This window comes from Leptonychotes weddellii, chromosome 5, assembly GCF_054177405.1.
Source record: "Leptonychotes weddellii isolate Sample4059 chromosome 5, ASM5417740v2, whole genome shotgun sequence".
NCBI lineage: Eukaryota > Metazoa > Chordata > Mammalia > Carnivora > Phocidae > Leptonychotes > Leptonychotes weddellii.
In genome coordinates, this window is record NC_138373.1 from 117,462,476 (window position 1) to 117,483,187 (window position 20,712).

The following is a 20,712-nucleotide window of genomic DNA, read 5'->3' on the forward strand; positions in this document are numbered from 1 at the left end:
GGTGATAGGGCTGGTTGTGATACCCAGTTAATGCTGTGGGTTTTTTTTTAAAGTTATTTTAACTTGAAATGTGGAACACTGTTGTAATGGATCTATAAAAATATTCAGCTATAACTATAGTATTGTTGTGATATTAAATGTCAGCCAGTCCTTGTTTAATATATATTGGTAAACCGTAGACTTAAGTGGTAAGAGAAATAGTTCTTATTTGGTCCTCTTCAAAACAACAGTGATACCCAGTTCACATCCCATGCCAGTTCCTTATAACAAAGTTGATGGTGGAGAATCCTCAATCTCTGTCTACAGGAATCCAAAATTCAAGCCATTCAAGTATTTTCTTAAATGTAGTTAGATAGTTCATGGTTTTGTGAAGCATGAAGTCTTAAAATCAACTAAGGCACTTTGAGACACACGTATTAGCATATTAAAAATTCCAGCAAATGTTGCAATAATGAAACTTCTTTTACTTGGTTTAACTCAACATTCCCTATGCTTAATTTACAGTGGGATCCTTTTTTTCACAGAGTACTTACGAGTATCTCATGAAAATAGTCTGAGGAACCCAGTTTGGATCCGCCCTCCCTCTCTTTTTCCTCTTTGTAATTTTTGTGTCCACAAGGAACTACATAGATCTATGCAAGTTCTTCAACTTAAAGAAGTATAATAAGTATGTCTGCTGTTGGTTCATTCAAAATAGAGGCTTTCTCCTTCCTCTGCGACTATAGTAAGAGTTGAAAGAAAGAGAAAGAAAGAAAGAAAAAAGGAAAGAAAAGAAAAGAAAGAAAGAGAGAGAAAGAGAGAGAAAGAAAGAAAGAGAAAAAGAGAAAAAAGATTCCTTGGCTTTTAGCAGGAAAAACTAGCTTTTGGGATGAGGCTACCAGAAAAGGTCTTATGTGTTATGATTTCTTTTTATGCTACACTAACAAATATCTCCTCAGTAGCAGCAGCTGAACTTGTAAGTGAATAATTGGCTGCGTAAGTGAATAATTGGCTGTTTCTCTGGGTTTTGCCATTTAACTGTTCTATGCCCACTATGTGGGTTATGCTTATGAAGACTGATTTGCTAATTGTAGGCTGTTTCATTAAAAGGAAAAGAGAAGGTATGGAGATAATGTTTTTCCAAGATCACCACTATCACCAGTCAAAGGTTTAGCAGATAGCACAACTTTTAAAATCTAGAAGCTAATAGGAACTAAACTTACTTACACCGATGAAATACAAGTGTTTTATGACATACGGTGTACGCCTCTATTCTAGGCAGTCTTTTATTTTATTTATTTTTAAGTAATCTCTCCGACCAACATGGGCAAACTCACAACCTGGAGATCAAGAGTCGCATGCTCTACCAACTGACCGAGCCAGGCACCCCCCTCCCAAGCAGTCTTCTAAAAACACCTTAACTGACTGATTATAAGTTCTAGCTACTTCATATAGAGTAGCTATATAGTTGGATAAAATTCCAGCTCTGAACTATTCTAAAACCCCAAGCTCTTAACCTTTGCTTCTCAAATTTCCAGTGATTCAGTAATATATTTTTGAATATTTGTGATTTCTCATCAAAAACCTTTAGTTTTGAAATCTTATTTCAAAAATAACTTCAAAATGTAACTATACTTTGGATCACAGGGAAGACCATTATATAAATACATACTTTCACATGATTTGAATGCCAGGTTTCTGTGTTTATAACTGAGTTAGAGCCAAGCTATAAAACTTAAATTGCTCTGGGATATAATAAAGAATAAAAACAAACAAATGAATGATGCATACATGCCAGGTGAAGGTCAAATTTTGAGACTGCTTGGTTCTGAAACAAAGATTTTTAAAAAAAATTTTAACAGAGAAAACTGGTGGGAAACTTGAATTATCATGTAGTAATACAGATATTCCAAATTAAAACAAATGTGTGCTGTATTAATTTCTAATGATGTCCAATGATGATTTAGGCTCAGCAAAACAATATTGTTTTTTTCTTTGTTACATTAAAATTAATGTTATTAATTTCAAATATTTTAGCTTAATTTCTATTATTTCTAGTTTAATAGTTAAAAAAGAGCTATCAGCACAGATTTACACCAAGTTTTCTATGTTCACATAGCACATATTGGGATAACTTTATAATAAAAATAATTTATCATATTGGGAATACACAAAAATTCTTATATGGTGTTCCTTTATTATTCAAGATTGAGCAACTGTACTATATAATCTGTATGGCTGGTGCATAATAGGAACTCAATAATTGTTAGTTGAACCAGAATTTTAATTATCTATGTAGGTTCTCTATATTTATTCATTTGACTGATTCAGCCAAGATATCTTAAGAGTTTCTTTCTCATAATAAATGCACTGAACCCAGTCAGGTTTTTTTAAAGTCCGACTTTAGTTTAGAAGTGGTTTTATCTATCTATCATCTATCTATCTATCTATCTATCTATCTATCTATCTATCTATCATCTATCTATCATCTATGTATCTATCAATCATCTATTTATCATCTATCTATCTATCTATCTGGCTCAGTGTGGAGCCCAATGTGGGTCTTGATCTCAAGAGATCAAGAGTCAGAGCTGCAATCAAGAGTCAGAGGCTCAAATGACTGAGTCGCCTAGGTGCCTACCCAACAGTGAATTTTAGTGGTTCTTAAGACTTTTTCACTAGGGAGCACTTAGAGAATCTTATGAAATCTATGGGCTCTTTCCCCACCAAAATATATATATTTTTTATTATATATTATTTATATATATTTATTATATATTTTATATATACACACATATATATAATATAAAATACACAATATTACAAACTACATTTTTTTTAAAAAGAGAACACAGGCTGTGAAGCCTGTGAAGGTGGAAATAATCTGTATAATTGAAGACAACCTTTCTTAGAGCCTCCATTTCCTCATCTGTGCAGTGTGAATACTACCCATCTCATATTATGCAGCTTAGTGAAATAATGTAATTATGATGGTTTCAGTTTAGTAGATGCCAAATTAAGTGGTAGCTATAATTATTATCAGGCCAATACTGACCTCCTATTTTATCTCTAATTGCTGTTTGAGGTTTTCTTGTGCTGATTGGTTTGTTGCAGCTACTTTCTAGTTTCTAAAATCTTATATTCTTCTCACTGGTTATCTTATTTATTTGGTTTTCCTTTTAGGCTATTTTTACAGATAGTGATCCACAAAAGCATGGGAGGGTAATAACATCTTTAATGTTTGGGTCAAAATACTAAGCAGCTTTAACATTGCTGTGATCCATTCCAAAGGTGATGAATAAAAATAGTAATTCAATATAAGGATAAGGATATTTGAAGGGCAAAATATGGTCACATATTTAAATTAGAGATCTGCTATATACATGTGGCATACAAGAAAATGGAGGAAATTATACTATTATACCTATATCACATAGTTTGAGAATTACATGACAATAAAACACGTGTGGCACATAACTGAGATCCAATCACATTTGAATAATGAATAATAAATGGATACTATGTCAGAACAGAACAATATATTCAGATGAGAAAGCATTTATTCTATTATCCTCAAAACTGGTCATATTAAAAGCATCCTTTTATGTTTATATCTGGAAAACAATTCTACAAGGATACAGAAAATCTATGGAGTTCAGAAAGTGCCATGAAAATAATGCAAAACTTTGGAAATGCAATTATAGGAGAAATTCTTATATAATAAACCCTAAGGGACTGTCCAAATTCCTTTAATTTCATTGTCATTTTGGTATTTTTAAGTGTCAAATATTCCATGAAATGTATAGTTAACAGGTTGAAGATAAATTTTTTTGTGTTTGAGATGGTTACTGTAGACATCATAAGGAGGTTTCACAAAATGCTTAAGTTTGATTCTCAAGTAGAATAAAATGTTTTTATAACTGAACAGTAGAGTCTCTTAAAAAGTGATCTTAAGGGGCGCCTGGGTGGCTCAGTCGTTAAGCGTCTGCCTTCGGCTCAGGTCATGATCCCAGGGTCCTGGGATCGAGCCCCGCATCGGGCTCCCTGCTCGGCGGGAAGCCTGCTTCTCCCTCTCCCACTCCCCCTGCTTGTGTTCCCTCTCTCGCTGTGTCTCTCTCTGTCAAATAAATAAAATCTTTAAAAAAAAAAAAGTGATCTTAAAAAGAATACGTACAATGGAACATATCCCCCTCCCCAAATTATGGCATTATTAGAGATGCTGGTCATTCATCATCACAATGACTCATTTTAAAGATTTGAGAGAGAGAGCATGCATGTGCACGTGTGCACACACGGAAGAGGGACAGAGGGGATGGGAGAAGGACAAAGAGACTCTGCACTGATCGCAGAACCCCACGTGGGGCTCTATCTCATGACCCTGAGACCATGACCTGAGTGGAAACCAAGAGTCCGGTGCTTAACCAAGAGTCAGACGCTTAACTGAGCCATCCAAGCACCCCTCACAATGACTCATTTTAGAATGGTGAATGCTTCAAGTACAGTATGTTCTAATTTTTTTTATTGAAAGATTTTATTTATTTATTTGAGAGAGGGAGAACACACGAGCGAGGGGGAGGGGCAGAGAGAGAAGGAGACTCCTCGCTGAGTGAGGAGCCCGACCTGGGGTTCGATCCCAGGACCCTGAGATCATGACCTGAGCCAAAGGCAGATTCTTAACTGACTGAGTCACTCGGGCACCCCTGTTCTATTTTTTTCTTTTTAGATTTTTAGATCTTATGCTCTTATTATTTTATGCAATTTTAAAAATATGCATAGAAGCCAAGTTGATGATCCAATGACAGTTTTCATTAGTTCTACTGAATTTGTCACAGACTGGGAAGGTGAGCTAAAGGCTTTATTCCCTGCATATTTTGAAAGGTTTCAGAGTTGAACACAAGTATATTTAACTTGTTGCTGAGTTTTCCTAAACCTTGGCAACTTAAGGCATCCTGGTGTATGTATTAATTAGTGAAATATTTGTTTCTCTTACTTAACAGACTTGTGACAACCATTTTGTTTAAATGAAACTGGTTTGGGGCACCTGGGTGGCCCAGTCGGTTGAGCAACTGACTTTTGGGTTTTGGCTCAGGTCATGATCTCAGGGTCGTGATATGAGGCCTGGCATCAGGGTCTGCGCTCAGCAGGCAGTCTGCTTAAGATTCTCTCTCCTTCTCCCCCTGCCCCTCCTGCTCGTTCTCTCTCTCTCTAAAATAAATAAATCTTTAAATGTAACTGGTATCATGGGTACTCACAGAAAATTTCCAATGCAGTTTTTGAGAACTAAATTAACTATTCATGTTTAACCAGGTAACTGACAGAGTTCCTTTATGAAACAATATGTTTCTCAATTATTAACCAGGTTACTTACTTTTGATTTCAAAAACTGTTTCTGATGTACACTGAATGTGTATAATTTTTTTGTGCCAGACTTTTGTTTTCAAGCACTGTAATGTGTGACGGATGGTTAGAAACAATAATATATTAAGGTTTCTACTTAACCCTTTCAGGACTGAACTGTGGGTTTTTTTAATTTAATTTTTTGAGTAATCTCTACACCCAACATGGGGCTTGAACTTACAACCTGGAGATCAAGTGTCACATGCTCCGCTGACTGAGAGGGCCAGATGCCCCTGAACCACACCTCTCTAAAAAAATTTTTCCCGTGTTATGATTTTGTCAGGACTCAGTACTGTGGTGGTCCAGATGTAGGTTTACATACTCATTTTTTGTTTACTTCTTGGACTTTGCAGCATGCTCTACACATTCAGTCCTTAAGGGATTTCTTTTACAAATTCTGTGGTATAACATTTATTAGCGATCAGATGGAAAATTGAGCAAGTTTATACCATAGTTTTGTAGAAAAAGAAATCTGCTAAGCTCTATATTTCATCCATGAACAATTTGCAATGTGGGAAGTTTCAAGGGATAAAAATAAAATCCAAAAACAAAAAAGCAATGTAAAAATTTTAGGTTAAACATAAAACAGTTCCTGAGAGCAAGAGGACTGAATAGGATGGAATCAGTTGAAGTGGGGGAGGGAGCAGTTTAGATCGCTTCTACCAGGACCAAGGTTTTCCTGGGATCTATATATTTCATAATCTTTATTGTTTCATTGTCTTCATAATCTTCATTTTCTTTTATACTGAATGTATTTTCACTTTAAGTTCCTCAGTTACAAAATGGGTTAACATTCAGCATTTGAATGACTATCACTAAATGCAACACTATTTAAAAAGCACAGATAATTCTTTCATCAACCTATTGTGTATATATACGTTAATTTCACTCCCACTATCATTTCAGTACTTAATCCCTGTTTCTCTTTTAAACAGATTTCAGTTAATTTTTCATTGCCAGAAAAAATGTACTGGCTGATTACATGTGTTTTAAATTGATTTACTATTACATACTCATTGAATCTTGAAACTTTTGGGGGAGTTATTTTACTTTAAGCGAAAGATACTTTATAATTCATAGAGTAATTGGCATTATTTAAAAAAACAGCATTTAAACATTCAACAGTTCGTGTAGTTGAGTAAGCAAAATAAAAAGTATTTTGTTGATTCTTTTGCATGATGTGGAAAAAACTTTTATTGTATAAAAGTGATTTGAATGGGAAAAAATTACATCACATTTTTTAAAAGATTTTCTTTATTTGACAGAGAGGGAGAGAAAGTGGGAGAGCACAAGCAGGGGGAACAGCGGGCAGAGGGAGACAGAAAAGCAGGCTCCTTGCTGAAGAGGGAGCCCAACTCGAGGTTAGACTCCAGGACCCTGGGATCAATCATGACCTGAGCCAAAGGCAGATGCTTAACTGACTGAGCCACCCAGGCACCCCTACATCATGTTAATTTAGAGATGATTCATAGATATTTTTTTTGATTCATAGATCATTTAAAGTAATTATCTTTGCAAGATGACAGTGGTGGTGTTAGGTGATAAAAGTGGGTATGATAAAAGATATACTACAAATGATTCTATTTGACTTAAAAAAAAAATTTGAGAGAGGGAGAGAGAGCGCACGCACCTGCTCGTAAACACAGTGGGGAGGAGCAGAGAGAGAAACTAAGCAGACTCTGCATTGAGCATGGAGCCCAGCGTGGGGCTGGATTCCACGATCCTATGACCCTGAGATCATGACCTGAGCTGAAACCAAGAGTCAGATGCCCAACCGACTGCACCACCCAGGGGCCCTTATTTATTTATTTTTTTCCTTTGTGGTGCTAACTAAACCTTGGGAATGGATTGATTAGCAGTGACTTATTAAAAGCCAACTATCAACATTTCTACATTCTGCATTTTAAAACACTCCAAAATCTGCCACCATATTCTACATAAATTCCACTAGCCTCTTTCTGCTTCTCTTAGTCTGGTTCTAGTTCCTGGCCCATGCTCATTTCTGCTTCTGAGCTGGCCCGAATTGGGTTGTGTTCCCCCCAAATTTATGAGGTACTAATTTGCACTACCTCAGAACGTGATTGTATTTGAAGACAGGAGCTTTAAAAAGATAATTAATGTTAAATGAAGTCATATGAGTATGCCCTAAGCCAATATGACTGGTGTTCTTATAAGAAAGGGAAAGCTGGAAACAAACTCACATACAGGGAGAATACCATGTAAGCTTATGAACAGAGTCATCTACAAGCCAAGCACAGAGGCCCTTGGGGAGAAAGCAACTGTGTCTCAGACTTCTAGCCTCCACAACTGTGAGGAAATGAATTTGTTGTTTAATACACCCAGTCTGTGGGGGGCACCTGGGTGGCTCAGTTGTTAAGCGTCTGCCTTTGGCTCAGGTCATGATCCCGGGGTCCTGGGATCGAGCCCTGCATCGGGCTCCCTGCTCTGCGGGAGGCCTGCTTCTCCCTCTCCCACTCCCTCTGCTTGTGTTCCCTCTCTCGCTGTGTCTCTCTCTGTCAAATAAATAAATAAAATCTTAAAAAAAAAAAAAAAAAAGACACCCAGTCTGTGGTACTTTGTATGGCGGCCCTAGGAAATACAATCTGCCTTTGCTCATGTTATTCCCCTCACTGAAAACGTCCCTTCCTTTCATCCACATCTAACCAGTCATTCAACATGGAATTTAAACAGCCACTTGGTGAAATTATCCCTGATGCATCAGTCCTTTTTTTTTTTTTAAAGATTTTATTTAGTTATTCATAAGAGACAGAGAGAGAGAGAGAGAGGGAGAAGCAGGCTCCCCACTGCGCAGGGAGCCCGATGAGGGACTTGATCCCAGGACCCTGGGATCATGACCTGAGCTGAAGGCAGGCGCTTAACCATCTGAGCCACCCAGGCGCCCCCTCTTTTTTTTTTTTCTGATCTAACACAGAATTTAGTCTGTACTACAGATTTTAGCAGTTTCTAGCACATAAAGTAGTTGCAAGGATTTCAGGAGTTAATATAGGTAAAATGCTTACAAGAGTGCCTGGCATGTTATGAATCTTAAGTGTCTGCTACATCTGTTGCTGCTATTACTATGTTTTAATTAGAAGGTAATATACACAAGAATTGGTAATTATTTGTGGGGCATAGTGCAGAAGAAAGAATAAAAGACATTAAGCTTGGCAAATGAGTATGTCGTACTATTGCCCCAAATTATCCACTTGTTTCTATAAAAAGAGAAGTGGCCTTTTAATTAGTATTATACACACTTTTTATTCTATGGAAATTAAAAAACTATTAAATAGAAATAATGAAATAAAAATAGCTGTAAATAAAAATACTTCTGCAAGGCTGAATAACCCTTTGTGCATATCATGTTAGATCTTTGGGAGACTTACAAATTTTCACAAAACTGGAATTACAGTTGATCCTTGAAGAACACAGGTTTGAACTACATGGGTCCACTTATACAAATATAGTACAATACCGTAAATGTATTTTCCTTATGATTTTCTTAATATTTTTCCCTAGCTTGCTTTGTTATAATACAATACATAAAGCATATAACATACAAAATATGTGTTAACTGTTTATATCATCAGTAAGGCTTCTAGTCAATAGCACGCTATTAGTTTTTGACTATGTAGGGGAGGGAGGTTAGGTGCCCCATCCACTGAATTATTCAAGGGTTAACTCTACATTTTAAATTTTCTCTTTACACTTAATACAGCATGTCAATAAAATTTCCTCCACATTTTTTTTGAAATTTTATTTCAGTAATCTCTATATCCAATGCGGGGTTCGAACTCACGACCCTGAGATCAAGAGTCATATGCTCTCTGGGCTGAGCCAGCCTGGTGCCCCTCCTCCACATCATTTTTAATGGCTGAATACTGTTCCATTATATGTATATAGCTTAACTTATTTAACCAATACCCTCATAAACAATGCAATAATGAATACTCTCGCAAATAAAATTGTTACATATATTCTTATTTCCTTATGATACATTTCTAGAAGAGGAATTTCAGGGTCAAATGCACATGCTCCAGGCTTCTGATACACACTGTCGAACTGCACTCTTGAAGTGTGGGGATTTATATTCTCAGACATTTAAGAAGCACTGTTTCTCTAAATCCTTGCCAGAATTATCAAGACATAATCACTTGTTAAAATAACACCTGATGACCAAAGTAATGTATAACACATGTCACTCATAAGTCGGACTATTAAACTTTTATATTACTGTTCAAAGCTTAAGATTTGTATGTACATTTTTATTTTTTTAAGATTGATTTATTTATTCTAGAGAAAGAGTGTGTGTGAGTGGGAGGAGGGGCAGAGGGAGAGAAATTCAAGCAGATTCCCCACTGAGCATGGATCCTGACACAGGGCTCAATCTCACAATCCTGAGATCATGACCTGAGCCGAAATTAAGAACGGGATGCCCAACCAAGCCACCCAGGCACTCCTCTTACCTACATTTTAGATGAAGAATCTGAGGTCCAGTAAGTTACATAATAAATCAGACCACTACAGAGTGGAAATTTCTGCCCCAGATGTGATATTGACTTCTGATTTGCCAAGTATGCCAAACCAATTAAGCGGTTTTTCGTGTAATAGTCTTATCAATTTCCCAAAAAAAGGTATACATCTTTATTATCCAGGATTGGAAGCTAACATATTCCATTAGTTTAGCACTATTTTTCCTAGCTGCTTCCTAGCTTGGATTTTACACATTATGTGAAGGAAACCTTTCAAGATATTTAAAAAAAAAAAAAAAAAGATTACCTAATCTTAGATAAGAATCTACTTCATCCATTCATTGCTTTATTTATTCACTGTCTCATTCATTTAACATGACTTATCTAATGTCTACTATGTGTGAATAATGCAGTGAGCAAAACAAACGTAGTCCCTACTCTCATGTAACTTAAATTTTTAGTAGGATGAAAGGAGTCATATAAAAAACAATAAAGATAGTGATAAATTACAAATGCTATTAAAAAACAGAATAAATGGGAAAAGGAGCTACTTTAAATATGGTGGCCAGGGAAGGCCTGTCAGAGATGATTTCTGAGTTAAGACCTGAAGGACGAGAATGAGTTAGCCATACAGACATAGAGAAAGCCTATCCCAGGCAGAAAAAAAAATAGCAAGTGCAAAGGTCCTGAGATGGAGTACCAGTTAAGATTAAATTCAATTGAGAACAAGAGACCCTAAAGAGTGGCTTTAATAAGATAGAAGTTTATTTTTCCCTCACATCAAAATTTGAACATAGAGTGTAGGGCTGGTATGGTGCTCCACAAGGGGCTCAAGGACCCAGGTTTTGATTTTGCTTAGAGCCCAAACTGACAGAGTTCCAGGCTATCACATCCATATTCCAGGATGCAGGATATTAAGATGAAAAGAAACAAAGGACTGAAGGTGTGCACCGATTGTATTCTAAGGATGGTATTAAAGGGGTGCCACATGACATATCTGTTTATATCACATTGGCCAGAACTACCACATGGCTAGAGAGAGGCTGGAAAATAGTCTTTATTCTGGACAGCCATGTGTCCATGTCTATTAGTATTAAAAAAAATGGAGAAATTTTAGGGACAACTAACAGTCTCTGCTACAGCCCGGAAAGAGCTTGGTACATGACAGAAATAGAAAGGAAGCAATGAGAAGGGTGAGAACAGGATGAAGCTGGATTACAAATATTTAGAGGCATATTCAGTCTTCTAACACCATCTTACAGAGTAGAAGAGAATGCTGAAGAGGCAGGAAGGAACTGTTAGGGGTAGGGGAGGAAAGGACATAAAGAGATGTTGTTCCTCCTTGAATTTTCCTGAAGTAAAAAACAGTGAAGCAGAATGTTTAATGAAATGAATAATCAGGCAAAATATTTTCTACTGGCTACATCAGCACCATTCAGAGCTTGAATTAATTCACACAGCATTTACTAATATGTAAAAATACCTTGCATTTCGTAAACATAACAAAGTCACCTTTCATTTTATAATACGCTTATTTTTCTTGCCACTTAAGACTGACAGATGCCCTCTGCCCTTCAATCATAAATTTAAATTGGATTACAATGAGTTTTATTTGGAAGGAAAAAGTGATTATATAAAAGAAACCACCAAGGAAGTAGAAATTTTATTTACTCCAAATGGCTTATACTTTACATTCATAAGTTCTATCATTCAAATAGAAAAAAATAACAATTCACTTTATGAAACTACACAATTCCAAAACACACATGCAGAGACTCTTCAGTCCAAAACTGTCGAATAGTAACAAAAAGGAAAGCGTTTATCGATATACAAAGGAATAAAGAGAGATTATTTCAAAGAACATAAATTTAATTCTGAGTGGCAACTGTTTTTCTGAAAAACAGAGACTTCACTCTCCTGAAGTTTCCACCAAAGCCACCATAATTTCAAGGGGTCTTGCTTACAGCCCAGCTGGTCACTGAAGCTTAGGTGGGGACTGGGGAGCAGGAGCGAGAGAAAGTGCTATAAATTTAACTCGGCTAGCGCAAGCTCATTCAATAGTGCTTTAAAAACTTGCTCCCCAATAAGCTCCCTCCCACCAAATTTGAAAAAAAAAAAAAAAAAAGGGAAGGGTGGTGAGTAGAAAATACCAACGGTTTCAGCAGAGGGGAACTCACTTCTCAGGAGGTGATGGTGACATGCTGCCAGTCCCTGGAAGTGCGTGCACAAGCACCGGAGGTTGCGGGGGCTGAGGGAGGAAAAGGGGACAGCGATCAGTTTTGCTTCAGGTGGTGGGAGTCGGGGGTGGGGTGGGTGTGGGGGCCCTTCCAGGCGGACGTGGGAGGGGCGTGGTGTCCGACACGAACACAAACACAAACACGCTCCGCGTCCCCAGGGAGGGCGGGCCGACGCCACCTCACCATTCCCCGCCCCTGGACCCCGCGGCCCGCGACGGACCCAGGGCCCGTGCTCAGTGCAGAGCAACCCAGCCCCAGGGGAACTGTAGCAGCCGCAGAGGCCCTGCTCGTTATAACGGCTGCGAAGAGGCTACGCGCCTCCCGGTAAGTCGGTGAGAGACATGCTGGAAGCCGCGGCGAAAAAGGTGAGGGAGTGAAGCGCCTCTCCCCACCCCTTCTTGAACGCGCGGGAAGCGGTCTACCCACCCCCCAACCCTGTCCCGTCCGCAATCGCCGCTCCCACCTTCCGCCGCCGCCTTGAGTGAAGCCGGAACGACGGGGGTCACGGCGAGGGTCAGAGGGTAAAGGTCTTGCTCCCAGCAGCCTCCGCGGTGGATACGTCGCCATCTTGGATCCGCGGGACAAGAAAATTCATGCGGTGAGTTTTTGGCAATTTTTCGGAAGTCTGGCAGCGGGGCGCGCGGCGGGGGCGGCGGATTCGGGGCCCCCTCAAGGCTGGGGAATGCCTCGGGGCCGGTCCGGCCGCGCCCGGGGCCCGCGGGCAGCGTCCTGGCCCGCCGCTTCCCGTTGCTTTTGTCTCGGCTCCAATCGAGAGAGGGAGAGCGGAGCGGGCGGGGAGGGGGGGTGGCGGCGGTGGAGGAGGGAGGGGGTGTGTATGGGGAGGGTGGTGGACGGGACGTAAAGCGTCGCTGTACTTGGGTGGCTGCAGCGGCAACCCTGGATCCTAGGCCTGGTCCCTTCGGCGGGAGCTGAGGCTTCCTCTAGACTCCGCTCCGCCGGGCTCCCGCCAGCGCGGAGGAGCCGCCGCCGCGCTGCTTCCTGGGGAAGAGAAGGCGGCAGCAGCGGTGGCCGAGGAGCCCGGGTCCGCTTTAGACGGGGCTGCCGCGTTCCCAGCAGCTGCCGCGGTCTCTGGCTGTTCACATTTTCTCAGTACACCCACATCACCTGCAACTTGTGTGTGTGTGTGTGTGTGTGTGTGTGTGTGTGTATGTGTATGTAATAGATGGGGTGGGGGGGGGGACACGGGACTGGCTAACGGGCCTCAGGAGCCCCCAGGCCCTAGGATACCAAAGGGTATGGTTGGTGGAATGAGGAGTGCAACTGTAATGCTTTCTCTGCCACCGCACCCGGAGGGTGAAGCTTGCGTGGAGTGATAGAGACTGAGACGGGATAGTCCTGGGGCGGCGGAGGAACCCGAGACGCTTCTGTTTGTGAAGTTGCTAGTCCTAGGTTTCTACTTCCGCCGGGGCCTCTCCACCTTGTGCTGTCTTGGGTCTAACTTAAAAGTTTTACGGAAGAAATGAGTGGGGTTGAAGGAGGCCCTCCTAGTTTGTAGTTGAGGCTGTTGTCCATCTAGGAGAGAAAGCCTCTGACTCTTGTTAACTGTTAGTTCTCAGCGAATGAGGATTCTAGTTTTTTTTATAAAAGCACTTCCAAGGTTTTAGAGTTTGCATTTATCCCAGCCCCTCTGGATGTGGTATTAACCACCACAAAAGTCTTACATATGGGTACCACCCTCTCGGAAGGAACCTAAACATCAACTTCCTTTGAATCCTAGGAGAGGCCTTCACTTTTCAACATCCAGAAGACCGAATGCAGCACATTCTCTTTCATTTTTATAGAATTTTTGGTCAAAGAATCTTCACTCCTTTCTTAATCTTCTGGACCTGTTCTAATAATTTATAAGTACATTGATATCAACCTTTACGTTCTTGGAGAAATGGTAGAAAGTACTGAGTTAAAATCTGTTCACGAGGGAGGCTGTACTTGAATTTATTCAAGTTCAAAGTTGAACACATTTCCTGTCATGCTTGTTATTAGGAATTTCTAGACCTCTAGAATCGTTAAGTGTAACTTTTGATTTGCCTTTTGAAATAACATAAGTGGGAATAAAGTATGGGGTGTTGGGGAGAAATTTCAAAATATCTATTTACCCTATTGGCTTTAAGTTGAATTGTTTGGGAATACTTAGTATATTTGACAGCAGTTATTTCTTAAACGTCAGTGAACACATATCTTTGGCAATTTTGGAAGATAACTTCATCCCAGATTTAAAGGGTTGATTCAGAATCACAGTGGACTGAAATGGTTAAAATGTCTACATTGAAATGATTAGATGTCTTCATTCAGATATTTTCATTGAAATACTGCTTAATGGACCAGGATCTTTAGTAAGCTTTGTATGTTGAACTCCTCTTTTGTGATAATAAATCTAAAGGAAAAATAACTATATATGTAACAAAAGACAAAACTGTTCCACTTTCTTGACTTTGTAAGAGTCTCATTTAATTTTAAAAAGGTACTTTTCTCATTTTTTTAAGGGCAGTGAATTGCAGTGACTTCTGTGCATACTTCGTAATTTAGACAGGATTTGAGAAACTTTCAATACTTTTTGCATCCTAATTAATGTTGCATCAATAAAAATAAATTATCCTAAGCAGAACCCTTTTATTCTAAGTATACTGTATAAAGATATCTGTAACCTAATCTGATACTCTTGGGGGATGAGAATTGCCTGTATGTTTAACCAAGCAACAAATACAGCCTGTAAAAAATTCTCAGTTTCTGTAATACTTCCGTTTTAAAGTAAATTTATGTGGTGGAAAAATTAGGGCAAAATGTAAGAGTGTATTTATATCCCCTTCGTTTGAGAGGTACTTGATCTTGAAGATAAAACTCAGAATGATATTCCTCCTCAAGAGAAATAATTACCTATATTTTTACTTAATGATTTGGATGTTTAATTTACTTTTTGGTTTTTCAGAGATACTTTAACTTAGTTATAACCTGAAATTTCTCTTTGTTCATAAGAAAATAAGTACTTCAGATTAATGAGTAGATTTCATTAGAAGTGCCTCTAACCTAGTTGTTTTGGTTCTTATCTCTTTGGTAGATAATGTTATTGAAGGTATTTGTATCTTAAAAGACTCTTAGAGAATTTTTCACAACCCATGGGAAGTTATAATTTTGCCCTGTTCAGTGACAAATTTGCTTCATAAGATTTTCTGATACTATAGAAAAGTAGAGAGGCATGCTTCACATCTATATCTATGAAATAATGAGTAGACATTAATAGAGTAGTAAAAATAAGTTTGTTTTTTGCTCCTTAAAAGCACTGATAAATAGTATTTTTAAATTATGTTGAAATTTTTAACTGTACAAAATTTGTTCTATTATTACATATTTAAAAGCAAACTTTCCATGTGCTCACTTGAATAGGCAGTGAGGACAGCTTATGCAAATAGTGATACAGTCTTAGGAAAAGATACTACTAAGTAAGATTTTGTTTGTTACCTAGACCTCTGGTGGATTTTGTAATACAAAGAAGCAAAAGAAACCAGGGTACCAGGTAGGGCAGTTTTACAGACAGAGTTAATTTGAGTTGCACTGTAATTTTTGAATATAATTACATACAATATTGATATCAAGGGATCTAGTGCTGTGATAGGAATCATTCAGGTTGATAATACAAATGATCATTCTGCCTTATTAAGGATAATTTCTACCTGTGATACTTAACGTTGTGACTTTCACTAGATATTTTGAAAGAGCTATAAAATTGATGTCTGTTACAGAAAGTCTGTCTTTCAAAAGAAACAGAATGGACATTAGAGTTTTCAGGTTTTATTTTTTATTTATTTTTAAAGATTTTATTTATTTATTTGAGAGAGCACGAGAGGGGGGAGTGTCAGAGGGAGAAGCAGACTCCCCGCTGAGCAAGGAGCCTGATGTGGGACCTGATCCCGGGACTCCAGGATCATGACGTGAGCCCATGGCAGTCGCTTAACCAAGTGAGCCACCCAGGCACCTGGAGTTTTCAGGTTTTAAAATTGTAACCTTTATCTTGGTTTTGTTCATTGACCCTTTCCATCTTCAATTTAAATACTATGTATATTTTTTCTTGTTGCTTTAGTTTTTCTGTTTGGCATCTTTTATTTTAAATTCTCAAAGCTCCTCTCTATGACAGGCCATGCTGATACGGCTTGTTCATTTATTTACTTTGTCTGTACTTTAGGGATGACCTGAAAAAAGAATTCCCTATTACGTTTTTCTGACAGCTTGTTCTTGGCATATCACTTGGAGGTATGTTCCATTATGAAATAATAAAATGGTTTATAGTGTTTGTTTTTTGGTAACATCTCATAGCTTATATAATACGGAAATATAAAATAAGTTATGTAGGAGAAAAAAATTTCCCTTTTCTGGATACACTATAATATTTTCTATATGCTTACTTGGAGTCTAAGTCTGTTTAGATATAGCTAGATATTTTGGACATATTTGCTACCCTGAAAGTTTTCCTTTTTTTTTTTCTTTCATATGTTTTTGTGTGGGTAGGTGGGAGTACTTTTACTACCACTTCTCTGTTGTTTGACAAACTTCTTATTCTTCAAAACTCTGCTCTGGTGTCACTTTTTAAATGAAACCTTTCCTGAGTCCCCAAATCCTTCTGTTGTACTGCTTTTAGTCTTCAAACTTCTAACACGCTGCATTGTAATTTACTGTCCATCCCTATCTACCATAACCTCCAGTGGACTGTAAGTACTTTCCTACCTAAAAGGTAGGACTTTGTTTTTTTTTATGGTTACATTTCTAGTACCTTCTATAGTGCATAGTACTCAGTAGGTTATCAATAAATACGCGGTAAACTGGACTGGTGCCAGATCGTCTTTTGACTCCATGCTTTCAGAGTGCTGTTTCCCAGTCCCTAGACCTGAAACAACAGATTGGAAAAGGGGGTAGGAAGAAGGTCCACCTTGTATTCTTTTGCTCCCTTGAATTTTTTCTTATGGTTTTGCATCTAATTAATTACCTAAGGGAAGCTAGATAAACAGCTTCTTAGAGAAATATATGTAGAGTAAGTATAGGAAAGGGAAGGATATTGGTAATAAAGTGCCTCTGGCAGAGTGTTTAAGTCTGTATTTCTTGCTGTATTTCGTATGGCTAAGGTCACTGGTTGAAGGAGATATTTGGTACAGCAGTCCCAGACTTATGATGGTTAATTTTATGATTTTTTGACATTATGATGGTTCAAAAGTGATACTCCTTCAGTAGAAACTGTACTTCAAATTTTGATTTTTTTCCCTCCCTGGGCTAGCAATATGCTGTACCATACTCTCATGATACTGGGCAGAAGCAGCCACTCACAGCTCCCAGTCAGCCATGCTGTCACAAGGGTAAACAACCAGTACACCTCTAAAACTGTTCTGTCCTTATATAACCATTCTGTTTTTCACTTTCGGTGTAATATTCAACAAATTACATGAGATTTTCAATACTTTATTATTGGCTTTGTGCCATTTTGTCCAGCTGTAGGCTAATGTAAGTGTTCTGAGCACATTTAACTTAGGCTAGACTAAGCTATGATGTTCAGTAGGTTAGGAATATTAAATGCATTTTCAACATAATGATATTTTCAATTTACAGCAGGTTTATCAGGATATAACCCATCATAAGTTGAGGAAGATCTGTATTTTTATTTACACAGTAATATATATTTGCCATTGCTTAATCACGAGCTCCTATTAGATTTGGGCTTTTGAAGTTAGATTTTTTTTTTCTTCTTCACCTTTTTACTAATGGTTGAGTGCCCAGGAGTTCTCCAGTTTTACCATTCTTCTTATGAAAATTAGGTAAGATGACTTAATATATCTTTATTGGTAGTTTAAAACCTAAAAAGCCCTGAAACTGATTTTTTTTTTTTTTGCAAGCATAGTTGCTAATTCCAACTGAAATTGGTAAACCTAACCATAGTCTTTATTGGTCTATCTAATTTTCCAACATTCTGCTGCAGAAATATTAATGTATTTGATTATTGGTGCTGCCTAGGCCACTCTGGGAGTCACTAGGTTATAAATGATATATACACTTTTTTTTTTTTTCAAGATTTTATATATTTATTTGAGAGAGAGAGAGAAAGCAGGAACACAAGCAGGGGGAGTGGGAGAGGGAGAAACAGATTTCCTGCTGAGCAGGGAGCCCGATGTGGGGATCGATCCCAGGACCCGGGATCATGACCTGAGCTGAAGGCAGACGCTTAACGACTGAGCCACCCAGGCGCCCTACACTATTTTATCTTCTTAAAACCTGAAAAATTCCAATTCTGAGAAACATCTGGCTTTTAAGGGTTTGAATTAGAGATTGTACACCAGTTTTGTGTCCATTTTTTGAGAGGTAGAAATCAGAGTAAATGATATTCCCTGAATTGTATTTAGTGAAGATGCTAACATTTCATTTAAGTTTTTAGAAATCTTTTCTTATGTTTCATTTGCTTATGTATTTGCCAGAGACTTTTTAATGATTGAAAACTGAAGATATAGAAAGGGGGTATTTTTTTTAAAAGATAGTTTGATCCAATACTCAGGACACCAATCCTTTCTCTGCTTTTACTGAATTGAAATGTCTTTCTGTCTGTGAAAGTAGATGAGAGCTGCACTTGGTAATTTTTTACTTAGCCAAGGAATGATAAAATAAGCAAGTGAAAATTATGTGTCCTGGCAATTTAGGTAACAATGTAGACTTGCCTTTTTTTTAAACATAACGATATATTTAAACATATCGAATTTTTAAACATATCGATATGCCATTTTACCATTTATATGTTTGGATGTTGAAACATAACTCCATTTTGTATCAGCATCTTGACAAAATGTAATGATTGATTATGTAATGCAATGTGTTTGGGAGAGGAACATTTGGTTTTGTGTCATATTTGGCAGGAATGTGTTTTTGTGTTCTTTTTTACATTGTAAATTATGCTTATCCTTCATACAAATTTTGTATTTAGTTTTCTGTTGTTGTAAGAGTTTTTAGAGAGTGGTATCATAACAGTATTCAGTAATTAATGTCATTCAAAAGACCTGATTCCTTTTGGCTTAATTTTACTACTTAATATTTTAAAAGACGGTTTACAGCTTGCAAAGCACTTTCATATGCATTATTATCAATTTTAAGTGTGTTTATTTATTTAAAATAATCTCTACACCCAACATGGGGCTCAGACTCAAAACCCTGAGATTAAGAGTTGTGTGCTCTTTCAGTTGAGCCAGCCAGGTGCCCCCATTATCTCATCTTTACATGGTTGTCATTTTGATGGTTACTTTTTAAATAAGTTTATATTTTAACTTTAACATAGAACAATCAAGCTGCTTTGATTATTATTAAAGTTAGTAATTGGTGGGACACCTGGGTGGCTCGGTCGGTTAAGCGTCTGCCTTCAGCTCAGGTCCTGGGATCAAGTCCTGCATTGGGCTCCTTGCTCAGTGAGGAACATGCTTCTCCCTCTCCCTGCCGCTCCCCCTTGCTTGTGCTCGCCTCTGTGCGCATGCACGCACGCTCACCCTCTCTCTGACAAATAAATACATAAATAAATCTTTAAAAAAATAGAAAATAAAATTTAATTGGGAATTATAAAGACCATTTTATTCTTAGACTGGACTCAGCATCGAATATATTTCTCAGTTTAATGCTACGCTAATGCTACTCTATCCTGATTTATCAGATTAAGTAGGTGTAAGTGGAAGGTTTTTGTTTTTAATTGGTCATCTTGCAGATTCAGGATATTAAACATAGACTTTTGAAAGAGAGGTAGCAGGAAATTTTTTGTTTCAAGCTTGACTTTGGCAAAATATGACAGTTCACGTTTTTGAATATTGTAAACATATTTATCAAGAAATGCCAGAACTTTAAATAATATTGTGTTATAATAAGAATAGGTAGTAATATTATAGCACATTGATTTCACATTCTATAAACTTACTGCACAGTTATTTTGGAAGGACAGCATGTGCTGAGCAAATATGCCTTGGGCTTTGCCTTGATTTACTAGTGTACAAAATAGTGCTTTAGGGGTGTAGTTTTTATAATTTGAGCATGTCTGGCCTTAGATTAGAAAAAAAGTAAAGCTATAACCTTTCTAATCTCTGCCCACTTACCAGAAATTATAGATGTATTCATAGACCTGTCAAGCCAGACTTTGAGATCCATGGCAGAACTATTTAACCTGGCAGCAGAGAGCAGTATCCAAAGTGTTTAAATTTGATGTAAAATGTACTTTTGTATTCTGTATGTGTGTATGTGTGTGTGTATCACACATCCTAAAATAGATGTATATGTATAAAGCAGTTGTAGTCCAGTGCTTCAGGGAATCTGACCTCTGCCTGCTCTTTAGGTGTTTCAGAGCATAGTTTGAAAACCACTGGACTTGATCTCCGAGGTCACTTCCATCCTAAAATTCTGTGGTTTTAGAAAGTCAAGACTTTTTCGTCTCTTTGCAGATGCAGAATTCATAGAATTTACTTGTTTTTGAGTAACATTTGGGTAGAAATTGTTTAAATTTCAGGCTCAAGTGATTGAGTGTTAGCATTGTAAGTACTTTCACATAAATTCTTTAATAATTTGAGTGTTTATTCTTTTCTAGACATTGCTTGTAGTGCTAGGTATATATGATG

General features: G+C 37.8%; 2 protein-coding genes across 45 annotated transcripts in view; one reads left to right on the forward strand and one right to left on the reverse strand.

The window, feature by feature from the left end:
* Positions 1-12,663, reverse strand: part of LOC115940598 (uncharacterized) — a 404,464-nt gene extending 391,801 nt beyond the window's left edge. For 16 of the 39 annotated variants that reach the window (XR_014145801.1, XR_014145795.1, XR_014145785.1 and 13 more), the window contains exons 1-2: positions 12,546-12,602; positions 12,023-12,093 (exon numbers count right to left, since the gene is read on the reverse strand). Coding sequence is in view for 5 of the 39 variants with exons in the window: in XM_081822069.1 (XP_081678195.1) it covers positions 12,023-12,093; positions 12,546-12,649 (175 nt within the window). In the remaining 34 variants the exon portion in view is untranslated. Of the gene's footprint in view, positions 1-12,022; positions 12,094-12,545 lie in introns of all 39 variants that reach the window. The other 23 variants (XR_014145777.1, XR_014145775.1, XR_014145774.1 and 20 more) reach the window with 4 other exon arrangements.
* CNOT2 (CCR4-NOT transcription complex subunit 2) overlaps positions 12,519-20,712 on the forward strand; it is a 118,956-nt gene continuing 110,762 nt past the window's right edge. For 2 of the 6 annotated variants that reach the window (XM_006732339.3, XM_081822067.1), the window contains exon 1: positions 12,519-12,680. Coding sequence is in view for 2 of the 6 variants with exons in the window: in XM_031027033.2 (XP_030882893.1) it covers positions 12,676-12,680 (5 nt within the window). In the remaining 4 variants the exon portion in view is untranslated. Of the gene's footprint in view, positions 12,681-16,323; positions 16,346-20,712 lie in introns of those variants that run through there. The other 4 variants (XM_031027033.2, XM_081822066.1, XM_031027037.2 and 1 more) reach the window with 3 other exon arrangements.